A 13270-nucleotide genomic window follows, 5' to 3' on the forward strand; every position below is an offset into this window, starting at 1 on the left:
CAAATAACCCTAATACTTAGGCTCAAATTATCAGAATACACAACGCGGAAGTATAGTAATCACAGATCCCTAAGACACTCGAACCTGGAATGCTCTGATACCAACTGTGACACCCCCACATTTTCCACGCATAAGTTGATCAGGCTTATACACGAAAAACGAGGGATATCAAAACAATTGGCAACATACAAGCATGGAATACAAAATGATAATAATAAAGGAATGTAGACAGGAAAAGAACACTAAATAATACAACATCCATCCATCCTTTACTTAATACAGTACTCCATTACAACTTAGAAATCCTATGTCAAGGATCCCTAAATATAAACCTGAGAGTTCAACGTCAAAAGTAAATAAAAACTGAAACTGAAGTAATACATAAAACTTCTACCCTGAACTGGATCGTAAGAGTAGATGAGTTCGGATGGTGGTCCCACACTGCTAACCTCAACCTTGGAACGAGTACTGACCGTATCCTGAAATAACAACAATGGTGGGTCAACCCCACGAGCAAGTCTTCTCTACTATGACCCAAATCAGAGAATCAAATAAATTAATCATTATGAATTGGATGAGTACTATATCTGTATACATCCTAAGGGAACTATCCAATGTATAACATGACCTCAACCAGAATAGACGGTGATCACTTAGACTCACACTAGGTGGTTAAGTGTCGCCTTTTCCTACCCGGGAAATCAGCTATTATACATGGTGCACGATACTGACAACACAGACTATAACGAACTACACAGTGATAACACCTCTCAATGTACTGATGAATATACTGAGCATATCAATTAGGCAACACATGCCAATAATATTACTAAATATACTGAGTACGTCAATTCACACATGCCAATAATATTACTAAATATACTAAGTACGTCAATTAGGCAACACATGCCAATAATAAATATACTGAGTATGTCAATTAGGCAACACATGCTAATAATATTAAACCACATACCCCGACAGCCACACATCTGTCTATAGCAACGAATGCATAAGGTACAAATGAGTCGAAACTTATTAGCCAGCTCACATGGTTCTATATGGCAACACATCCATATAATATAAATGCGACATAATTAAAACAGTCCATTTATTCTCTGAAATGCACACAGCATAATAATCATGGTTTATATATGATTAACAGTATAAACATTCCATAATATAAAATGGATAATTTATATGACTAGAACCATGGCATTATTTAATTTAAAAGTAATGATTAATACCATTTAATAAAATAATAACACCATCTATATTTAACAATGTCGTTAAATGAATCACATTCATATCCGTACTGTAAACGAGCCAATAAATGCTTAGAAAAGATTAATTGGCCATAAGAATAATTAACGGGTAATAAAATAATAATTTCGTGACCTGTCAAACCCGTAAATACAAACACAGGCCCTAAAAATCAAAGTTTAAGGTTCTGAAATTCACAAAAATGGCCCTAGGGGTAGTCTGGTAATTTCCAGCAGCTGAAAGGGCCCTTCACGCGCCCCCACGCGCCGCCCTAAGCTTCCCCACACGCAGCCCAACCTTCCCCACTCTCCCACGCGCCTCCACGCGCGTCTGGCATCAGCCACGCGTGCGCACGCTCTCCCACGCGCGCATTTAAATCTCCTGCAGACGTGGCACCTCCTGGTTGGTTGGCTGTATTGACTGCTGTGGGTGCGCTACACAGGATCACTTCATCTCATCTTACTTAATCCAAGGGTCAATGATCCGGGTGTACCGCGGTAACATGGACCGCGATGCACCGGATCAATCAGATTCATCTAAGGCCCAGGATGCGCGCGCACGCTACCCTAAAGTACGCCGCATCACACCGGTCATCTCCCCCACATCCGGTGGCCGGAAACCTCGCCGGAGTCTCGCCGGAAATTACAGAAAAACCCCAAAAAAATCTAAAAAATTCTAAAAAAAATCCCTAAAGACTTATTTAATTATTTTCAGCCTTTAATAATTTCATAGGATAATAAATAAATATATACCATCCCATAAAATTAAAATTTCATTAATTTAATAAACTAAAATTAATAATTTATTAACCTCCTAACCTGGTCTCTATGCATATAAATAAACTAAACAATTAATTTATTAATTCAAAGGGGAAAAGTAGATAACAACTTGCCTTTTGGATTTAAAATAAATCCGCCGATTGCGCGTAGTCGGGTAAATTTCTCTTACACCGGTCCAAGCTCCTTTCTTTCTCTCTCTTCCTTTCCATACTTTTACAATGGCTCACTGAAAGCTATAACTTTTTCTAACTCCCGTCCATTCCTTCTAAGGTAGGCTAACTAATTTATATACAATTTATATAATATAAATATTACAAATATCTAATTTTACATTTAACTAACCACATTCCCAACCATATGGCTTCAAGTCATGTAACCACATTCTTAACCATATGGCTTCAAGTCTACCCATAAACATTAATGAAATCCTATCCTAATCTCTAATTTCATCATGACTTATGATTTAATACTATTATTATTATTATAACTATTATTATTAGTATTACTAATATTATTATTATTATTATTATTATTATTTTATATTTACATAAGAATACATTACAATCATAATCATACTTTACCATATGAATATACTACTTTAAGTAACTAATACTGCTTAATACAAACCTTACCAATAAATAAAAAAAATAAATATAAAATATGAATACATGCACAATTAAATTAATTTAATTTAATACATTAACATACACAATAATAGATGAATAACTATCACATTAAATATACAGAAATAATTTAATTTAATTTAAATAAGCCCTTTTTAAACTACGGGGTATTACAGTCACTCTTATGGTTTTTATATTTCTTGTAAAAAGAGACAGAGCACTCTCCGAAAGCGCTCGGGATAGGGAAATCCTCCGTAGCTGGAGAGAACCAGGCTCCCCTAACCCCAATAATGTTTTTCCTCCAACCCTTCTCAGATTTGATCTTATCCGTGCAGATAGACCTCTTCTCAATGGGGAAAAAGTGGTAAAACGGTTCGTCAGTTCTGATCTTGATGACCTTGTAACAGAGGAGGAGATCTACGAGGTCCAGATCCAGACCTCTGTCACGAATCAGGAGTAGCATAACGGATAAAATTCTAAAGAAATTGGGGTTTACTTGTAAAGGGGAAAGATTTAGCTTGTTAAAAACATAGCAAAAGAAAGGATGTAAAGGAAATCTAAGGAGATTGAGGTGGAGGAGTGAAAACAGGGCCTCGCCGGGAAGAAGGCCAGCACCGGTTCTAATATTCACTTCCCGGGGGCAGTTTCTAATTTCTACATCGTCAGGAAGGTGAAGTTTTATGCGAAGAACGTCTAGATCTACTGTCATGGTGAGAGTGGATGAGGATTCTGGGGAGAAGAAAGAAGTCTTCCAAAAGAAAAATGCAAATGAAACTAACCTTAGAGAGTGAAAACGGCAGAGAGTATTGCAAAGCCACTGGAAGGAAGATCTTTCGCAAGAAATCGCCGGAGAGGATTCAAGCAGCAAAAGGTGAGATGGAGACGGTAAAGAGGATCGATGGAGAATCAATGGAGCTTATAAAGACGAGATGAGCCCAAGAGCCGAGGAGTCAGGAAAGCGATGGGTTGTCTTTTTGAATCTCGAAGCGCCGACCCCTAGATCTAACCGTCCATTCTCCCACACGATCTCCTCGAGCCGTCAGGTCATCATTAGCAGCCTCTAATAATTACCCCCTAATCAATAAGGGGTAATTATGGGGGCAGTTGAGGATGCGGCAAGTGGCATGGGCCGGATATGGATCGCGGAAACGAGATCGGGTCGAATGATTGAAGTAGGATCCATGCCAAAGCACCCTGGAATGGGCCGAACCTGGGGGGTCCACCGAGGAAGGTCAAGCCCATTGCAAGACCCAGCCCAGAAGGAAGAGAGCTTTCGGATATAAGCCCAATGTAATTGATTAACTGCAAAAAAGGTCATGGCCTATAAATAGACCATGACGGGTGGAAAGTGGAAAAAAGGCCAGAGAGAGAGAGAGAGAGAGAAGAAACGAAATCTTGTATTTTCAGTATGCATATATATTTAAATGTTTAAATTAATTGACCTTGGACTGATATATATATTTAAATGTTTAAATTAATTGACCTTGGCTAATGAATTCATCAGATTGCATCCACATGTCCTGCCTAATGAGAAGGTTAATGCAAATTAGGGAAATGATAATAGAAGTTTCAGTATAAATATGCTAAGTCACATGTGGAGCGAACGCAAAAAGAAAATGAATAAGACGATGTTACATTGTTCATGGACCATGTAATTTTAGAAAAGTAATAATTAATTTTAGAAATCATGTAACATGGATAATGTTACACGAACGCGTAAAATGAAAATTTCACCAGAAATGCCTTTCGTGGAATTTGTCTTTAATAATAAATTTTAAAAATAAATAAAATTAGTTGATGACACTTGTGATGTATATGATACTCCTGGTCCAGGGACATTATTATCATTTGATTGACTTGTGATTTCAATTATACTCTGTATACTATTGGTCACATGAGACACGTATGATTGACCAACTTAAAAACATTTAAAAAAAGTATACATAAATGCTTAATAATTTCCTCGCAATGGACCAACAATACCAAAGATTAGCATGTAAACGATCTGACTTTCAAATCCGTTTCACACACACGTCTAGCCTAACGCGTATTTGGAAGATTCCACAAAAGTTTAAAAAATGATTAATATAAAGAAAGCTTTAACTTTTGTCTATATAATGACACCCCAAGTGCGCTCTGGTTTTGCCGTGTTCTTTCAAAATTTCATCACTACTCTACATTAAACATCCTCTTTCTTCCTTTGTATTACTTAAAGAGGCGTCACCAGATTTTGAGAGCCATATATTGTACGCAACAGGTAACACTATATATATATATATATATATATATATTGTTATCATATATATATATATATATATATAGGCTTGTCTATTTATTCTGATCTGTATATGATAACAATTCTTTTGCTGTGCGATTAATTTCCTTTATCTTTTCCATTTTATCAGTTTATTTTACTGTTATAGTACAATCCAACATCTTCTTTCAATTGTTTTTTATTTTTTTATTTTTTTTTATCTCTTAACGTGTAAAAATGGAATCTCGGGTAGATGTTTTATAAACATATGAAGAAGCCTACTATAACTAGTTTTTTGGAATTACCCAAAATATATATATATATATATATATATATATAGTTATTTTGGTTTTCTACTGCAGCTTTAACTATAATTGCAACTCTATTTTTTGGTGTGAGCAAGATACTGACTTATTTAAAATCAATTAAATGAACAATTCATAATATTTTATAGTTAGTATAGTTACTTAATTAAAAATCATATATTACCACTGGGCCTTTTTATATATGGTACTATTTGATCGTCGTCTTCGTTACATTATGCCTTTACATAGAACTTCAACAACTGGATAATAAATTATTTCATAGTACGTACTTTCGACTTATATCCACTAACATGTTTTGTCTAAACCTGAGAGCTACACATATAATGACAGAATTGTAAGCCACAGTGATGCATATATCCCTTATAAATTGTGCGCTCAACTGTTTGCATACATAAATCCCTGTCCTGCTCTGAGATCGATGCTTGTTATTTGTAATCATTTCACTTTTTTATCTTTTGAAATATTTGTTGCAGATTGAGAGTAAGACATGAGGGAGAAGAAGGAACCAGTTCTTTCACTCTGGGAAGAGAAGAAGAAAAAACAAGTTCTTTCATTTCTTTCACTTTGGGAAGAGGAGAAGGAAAAACAAGTTCTTCCATTTCTTTCAGTTGAGTCATGCTTCCCAGATGATGTGTCTCCTATATATGCTGATGCTCGACTACAACACCTAAAAGTCCTAATCATTTCAGTCCTGTCATGCTCCCCAGACAAACTGTCCCACAATCCTAAAGTTAAAATACTAGAAGGCATACTCAATTCAGCCGAAACAACATTCCCGCCTCATATGTCCCCTGATCAAGTTCAAGAACTAAAGGACCTAATCACTTCTGTCATTGGAGAAATCCGGCTTGATTTGCTTCCTCCATCGCCAATGTATCCCACTTCATCTCTACAAGTTGGTAAGTCTATTCTTCAGTCTTTTCTCGGTTTTATGAGTTTCTTTCTTTCTCGTTCATCACTTGTTTTTAATTTGTGTACCAGCATAATGTGCTATTAGGTAGAAACTTACTTGTTATGTTTGTTAATATCACTAGCATAAGTCATGACTTGATTGTCTTGCTTGTATAATTTCTGGCAGGGGCTCAACCAACCACAAATCTTACCATGTATGTGCCATTATACCAAGCTGCACTCACAGGTGATTGGGACAAGGCTAATGAATTCATCAGATCGCATCCATATGCACCAGCTGCTAGGATCACGAAACGAGGGGATACAGCCCTTCACATTGCAGCTGGGGCCAAACAGACCAAGTTTGTGGAGGAGTTGGTCAAGTTGATGGATCCAAAAGATTTAGAGATGCAAAACTGCTTCGACAATACAGCACTTTGTTTTGCTGCTGCATCAGGAATTAAAAAGATTGCAGAGGTGATGGTGAAAAAGAACAAAAATTTGCCGGCAGTGAGGGGTAGTAACGGAGTGACAGCACTCCACATGGCTGCTTTGTTTGGTTACAGGGACATGGTGCGATTTCTCTACTCTGTCACTGATGATAAAGATCTAACAAAGGAAGACTATATCGGACTACTTCTTGCTACCATCAGATCTGATTTGTATGGTAAGACTACATTATACTTTACATGCTTTCATATTGAAAAACTACTGTTAACAAGCTAATCAACTCTAACCTGCTATTCTTAGATGTATCTTTGGAAATACTCCAGGTCCTGCCCGAACCAAAATTAGCCATTGAGAGGGATTCAAATGGCGAGACAGCCCTTCATGTTTTAGCTCGAAAGCCTTCCGCATTTTCTAGCACAAGTCAGCTAGGAATCTGGCAGACATGTATATATCCATGTTAGTTTCTCCATTACATTTATAAATTTTTTTTTTTTTGGGTTCTCTTTCTTCTCTCTACTGGTCTTGAAACGCTGACCTAGGGCATGCATGGGAGTTAACACCGAAAGCCACGATGACAAAGGTAGATAATAGATTGCTTCTATTACATTTATAATCATCATAATGTTTTACACAACTCTAAGATTCACTTTGTCACTGTCACTGGTGAATGTAAAACCACTGCTGGGCTAAATCTAATTGCAAGCCTGATTTCTTAACAAACAAGAACGTAACATTAGGCTCACCTATCTTAGGCTCTAAAATAGTTTGCAAAGTTGCTATATTGATTTCCGCAAGAAATATAACTCAATCAGGATGCCAATGAGTTTTAACTTTTTGGATTAGAAATCTCTATGATTGAAATCTTTTATACTGTTTATTTATAAATTTTTGTTTTGACCTTTTCCTTTCTTTTCTTTTCGAAACTAGAACATAAAACAAAAAATACAATGAGGGATAAAATAGCGACAGAGAAGAGGTAAATCTAATGGTGAAATTGAAGTAGAAAATGATGGTAAAATTGAATAGTAAAGTTGAAAATCTTCAGAGATTAGTGGTTGACTGTTCTAGTTGAGGGATCGACATGTACTAGCTGCCATTGTACCAAGTGGTTGCTTGGTTAGGTTCTAAAGCACCACCAGCTAATCTGTGCTCAAGTAAACTGACTTGTACAGGGAAAAAGAAATTAAAGAAAATTAAAATAAAATTAAAAACTGACGTGCACAGGTTTAGCAAAAAATAGTAGTACTAACATTAGATGATGAGGTGCCCAGAACAGAAAACTGCCACTTTATCAATATGGAAAAATCACAAGGGAAGGAAGCTGAGTGGCAGACTACCTGACATAGAAGACATCCCTCCTCATTAAACAAGTTTAAATAAAAGAATGCCTAAGTTGAATAATTATAAGAGGAGGGAATATAGAAACATTTGAGACAAGGAAGCCAAGAATATTTTGAAACTGTTCAAAATTGAAACTTTGATTTCTTCATGATAAGGCTCCCTTGGACACTTTTCATTATGGCAGTTGCATCCTGAGACAAAAGTCTATCATTAAAATTGTTGGATTTGTAAGGTGTCAGTCAAAGTCTACTCAGAATGCAAGACACACCGACTTTTTTACTGTTTGAGAAAAAGCACCATAGGGGCACTAAAATGTGGGGTTAGAAGGGAAGTATTTCTAAGAAGAACAAGGAAGACTTGTGCAAGGAAGACTTCCTGTATGATACTTATTTTTCCCATTAGTCTCCTTGCATGGAGAATGTTCCCGAATACCATTTGAATAGGACAATGTGGTCTTCTTGAGACTAAAATGTAGAAAAAGAATTTGACCTATACAGTTTCTGACACCATGGTAAGAAGATAGTCCAAGAGAGTAGGCTTTACTGAACAACCTAGACAATAGGAATATGAATAGGAAGAAGAATGGACAACTTCTATAAATTTGAGTAACATGGGCTAATCAAAATCATTAGTTTGTATTCAGAAAATATAACAACTTTATTTGTCTTGAAGGGATCCACATGCAAACACCTGATGCATCGGGTAACACCCCTAGCTTGTTCAAATACCAGAATCACAAAAACTCCCAAGGTCTGTTCTCTCTATCTTTATGTCTCTTGAGAACTCATATGATTCATTTATGGCTTGTTGTTAGACTTCGTCACTTCGCAATCCAAATCAAAATCTTCTACGGGACATTACAAACATAAATATAAAACTATTTTAACAAATATGAAAATTTCAGATATGATTTTTTTTGGAATAAAAATTTCAGTACTTTTTCCAGAAAAAAAAAAAAAAATTTCAAATTTATTGAAATATTTTTGGTAGTGTATTGTCCTTCCTACTTATCAAATTTGGTTTTTCCAACAAAATATGACTTTTTTTTTTTTTTTTTTTCCCAAAAATAATAATCATATGCTATTTTGGGTCAGAATCCATTAGGTTTAAATATAAATTCAAAAGTTGTGCCAGGAATTGCAATCTTGCTCTGTTTAACTAGACTACCTTGGCACCTAGCCACTTACCAAAGAAAGAAAAAGAAAAAAGATTTAGACTAGTTTGTCACACAGCAGACGTTATAGATATGACACAAAATTGATTTCTTATCTACATCTTCACTTGTTCATGGACTGACTTAGCTTTACTTCCAACTCTAGGAACAAGGGATGTTCGAGAGGGAAGCATGCCAGCCCTAAAGTTGCTTAAATGTCTTTGGGAGCAAGCTCTGTTATTGGATCTCTCACATATGGGGGACTTACTTAGAAGCCCTTCACGACCATTATTTGTTGCTGTAGAGTTTGGAAACTTTGAGTTTATTGTTGAGCTTATGCGCTCCTATCCTGATCTAATTTGGAAAGTAGATGAGCAAAGCCGAAGCATCTTTCATATTGCAGTTATGCATCGCCAAGAAAAGATATTCAAACTTATTTATGGCATAGGAGCACATAAAGATTTAATTTCTGCTTATAAAGACCCAAACGGTAATAACATGCTACACCTGGCTGGAAAGTTGGCTCCTTCAAATAGACTTAATATTGTCTCTGGTGCTGCACTTCAGATGCAACGAGAATTATTATGGTTTAAGGTAATGGTTAATCTTTTTTAAAACTTTATTCTCATTTAAAATGCATTTTTGTTTTAGTAATGTTTTATTCTTCTCAACATTCAAAGGAAGTGGAGAAGAATGTCCTACCATCATACAGAGAGATGGAAAACACAAAAGGTCAAACACCCCAAATGTTATTTACTGAGGAGCATAAGAAATTGGTCGAAGAAGGAGAGAAGTGGATGAAGGGCACTGCCTCATCATGCATGCTCGTCGCTACGCTTATTACAACAGTGATGTTTGCTGCAATTTTCACAGTGCCGGGAGGGAACAGTAACAAAGGCGCCCCCATCTTTCTTAAAGCCAAGTCATTCATAATTTTTACCATATCAGATGCATCTGCACTATTTTCCTCTGTTACTTCAATATTAATGTTTTTATTTATCCTCACTTCACGATATGCTGAGGAAGATTTCCTTGAGTCCTTACCGAAGAGGTTGATTATTGGTCTTACAACCCTCTTCTTCTCTATAGCATCAATGCTTATTGCTTTTAGTGCAACCTTTTTCGTTCTACTTGGCAATCAACTGGCATGGGTTGTCATCCCTGTGGCACTAGCTACTGCTATTCCAGTAACGTTATTTGCATTTTTGCAGTTCCCACTATTGGCTGACATGATGCATTCTACTTATGGGTCAGGAATCTTTCCTCAGCAAAGTAAAGATAAGATTTATACGTTTGACAAGGGATATCACCCTTGTCATCTATACAACTTACTCATTTACCGGGGAAAGAAAAAGAATATCACCCTGACTGTATAAGATTTTTTAGAATGTAACATTATTCTTAATGTGAAGTGTTGTAATGATTTGATATTGAAAAATCCAAGTTGTGGGAAAACAATATTTTTCAAATATATCGTGTTTACTTCTATATAACTTGGCCATCTCAATATTATCTATGCTGTTCAAACTTAGGATAATTCATCAATCAAGAGCGTAACAGTGAAGTAAGAGGTCCTGAACTAGTGGCATGCCTTCCATGCTAGAAAGAGGGGGATAACTTTATCTTGATTCACTTTTGCATTACCCTTCAAATATACCACATTACATTTCCATCTCATTGGTTATTTTATTAACACAAGATAAATTCGTAGATTCAGACTCAACAATTCAACCCTATCCCTATGACTAAGCAATACACTGAGACAAGTGAGCACCACTTTAGGGTTCATTTGGATAAATGAATGGATTTCAAATCAAGGGATTTGAGTTTACGCAAAAGGTTGGCTATCGAAAGTTGGATTCTGAAGTTCAAGGTGATGTTACTCCGTATAAATTGTTATTTGAAATATATATAAATATTTTTATCTTAAATCCATTCGTTTGAAATCCTTCAATTTAAATGGAACTTTAAGGTGTCAATAGTTCACTAAAGGAGTAAGTAACCACCACTTTTCTTTCCTTCCGCCCAACCAACTTCCCTTCCCTAGAATAATATCCTTCCATCCTCCTATCAAGAAAACAATAAAGTTTAGCATTATTTCGGGCTATTAGGTTCAGGTGACTGGTTTGTTACGGTCTAAATCAAGATTTAATCGGTAAAAATACCAATGAATTTTCTTTTATATATATATATATATGATATATAATATATGTACCCAATTACTCAAATTTTATGAAGAAAAAAGAAAATCTAAAATATGTATCAAACAACAGTAAATCATGTTATCTATAAAGCAGAATCAATTAAAATTTTCTTTCAAAATAAATAAAATAGTACGACAGAGTATTCAAAATCTGCACATGCATGTCAGTGGGAGTGTGTGCGCGCGCGTATAGAGATAATACCGCAGATAGAGCTCCGGTTTTGCCCCAATTCAGATGCGATTTAACCCCAATCGGAAACCTAGCCTCTCAAAAGTACATAACTTAAAAAGAAGACAGAGAAAATGAGTGAGCAGAGAGAGCTATAAAGAGAAAAACTGAAAGAAAGGGAGTGTATTACCGGTCGGACGGCGTAGGATGGAATTGACCGTGTCCACCGGAGCTCCGGTCGACGTTCTGTACTTCAACTTACATCATCAAATTCACTTTAGTGCGAACCTAAAAAGCACATCATAGACGAACTCGTTCTTTATTAAATTCTACTGTTTCTGGTAATTTAGTTTTGTTTAATTTTACATTTTTTTTTACACTGCCATTTCAATTACACAACTTGAAAAATAAGGAAAACAAATGATTTACTTATATTTACAAATTTTAGAGATTGGTTGGTCACAAAACTTGGTTACATGTTAGTTTTAAATTTGAGTAAGGCTACTCACATTGAACATTTATAGTAAATTGTTTAATTAAATAATTTTTAATTTTTAATTAATTATTTAAACCAAATATAATTAAGTAAAGGGTTCTATTTTTTTATTTGTTATATAATTGACTAAATAAAAAAATAATATAACAATTTACTCCAACTATCCAATGTAAAAATCATTTTCCTTTAAATTTTGTTCCACCCCACGTAAATTGACGAGTTATTCTTTTATCATCCCAACTCATTTTATTTGTCAATATCAACTATATGACCCTGGTGCACATGACCAAACCACTTTATAAATTCTAATGTGAAAATTGAGGATATCAAAAGTGGTATTGTAGCCGAGCACCAAGCACTAAGCCAAGTAAATGACAAAGCATTACAAGCCGAATGCCAAACACTTGCGCAAAATAAGTGGCAAGTGGCATTGTAACTGAGCGTCAAGCACTTAACCAAGTAAGTGGCAAATGGCATTATGAGTCGAACACCAAACACTTGCGCAAAATAAATGGCAAGTGGCATTGTAACCGAATGCCAATCACTTAGCCAAGTAAGTGGCAAATGACACTATGAGCCAAACGCCAAACACTTGCGCAAAATAAGTGACAAGTGGCATTGTAGCTGAACGCCAATCACTTAGCCAAATAAGTGGCAAATGACACTATGAGCCAAACGCCAAACACTTGCGCAAAATAAGTGACAAGTGGCATTGTAGCCAAGCCCCAAACACTTAGCCAAGTAAGTGTCAAGTGGCACTATGAGCCGAACGCCAAGTACTTGCACAAAATAAAGGTCAAGTGACAAGTGGTATTCTAGCCGAGCGCCAAACACTTAGCTAGGTAAGTGGAGCCGAACACCAAACACTTGCACAAAATGAAAATCAAATGGAAAAATTAATTTGATAGTTCATATTAGCACATATTGAAGTATAGACGTTTTGCAAAAATAAAATTGTCTTCTCATTCATCATCATAAAAAGTTCTTGATACATAAACACCAAAATGAGAAGAGAAAAGTACAAAAGTCAGAAGAACTTTATTCCATCTCATTTTCTCCCAAGCCTGATCCATTGCCTGCTCTGTCATCATTGGTTGCTTTGTCACCACTAGCTGGTTGATTGCCTCCTTCCCCACCATTGAATGTTTCCTCATCTCTGGAAGGAGAGTCTAGGTGAATGACATCCTTAGCTGGTGAAATTCTTTCAGTCGTAACAATAATTGGAGGGGCAACGGTAGTAATGGGATAAATGTTCAGAGGACGAACAGGGGGGGGTAATCCCTGAGGTTGCAATCTCTTTGCACTCAACAAATATATTCTCAGCA

The 13270-nt window shown here is 35.9% G+C and overlaps 1 protein-coding gene and 1 long non-coding RNA gene across 4 annotated transcripts; one reads left to right on the plus strand and one right to left on the minus strand.

Annotated features, from left to right (window-relative positions):
* Positions 1 to 265: 265 nt before the first annotated feature.
* Positions 266 to 11946, minus strand: LOC132303876 (uncharacterized). Of its 2 annotated transcripts, XR_009481416.1 has the most exons (3): positions 11640 to 11936; positions 11483 to 11562; positions 266 to 479 (listed from the first exon to the last, which is right to left on the minus strand). It is a non-coding gene; the product is annotated as an uncharacterized LOC132303876 (long non-coding RNA). The 2 variants fall into 2 exon arrangements; XR_009481409.1 differs by lacking the exon at positions 266 to 479 and having other exon boundaries at positions 11360 to 11562; positions 11640 to 11946.
* Positions 4787 to 10611, plus strand: LOC132303864 (ankyrin repeat-containing protein NPR4-like). 2 transcript variants are annotated; one of them, XM_059801310.1, is made up of 7 exons: positions 4787 to 4919; positions 5716 to 6141; positions 6321 to 6800; positions 6884 to 7039; positions 8597 to 8674; positions 9244 to 9671; positions 9758 to 10610. In XM_059801310.1, exons 2-7 carry the CDS (start codon positions 5730 to 5732, stop codon positions 10451 to 10453), a joined length of 2250 nt encoding a protein of 749 aa, XP_059657293.1. In that variant the 5' UTR covers positions 4787 to 4919; positions 5716 to 5729; the 3' UTR covers positions 10454 to 10610. The 2 variants fall into 2 exon arrangements, with proteins under 2 accessions (XP_059657293.1, XP_059657301.1); XM_059801318.1 differs by lacking the exon at positions 6884 to 7039 and having other exon boundaries at positions 9758 to 10611.
* Positions 11947 to 13270: the final 1324 nt, after the last annotated feature.

The sequence above is a fragment of the Cornus florida genome, unplaced genomic scaffold (assembly GCF_030987335.1).
Source record: "Cornus florida cultivar Cherokee Brave unplaced genomic scaffold, ASM3098733v1 CherokeeBrave_3.0.0_Hap2_Chr01, whole genome shotgun sequence".
Taxonomy (NCBI): domain Eukaryota; kingdom Viridiplantae; phylum Streptophyta; class Magnoliopsida; order Cornales; family Cornaceae; genus Cornus; species Cornus florida.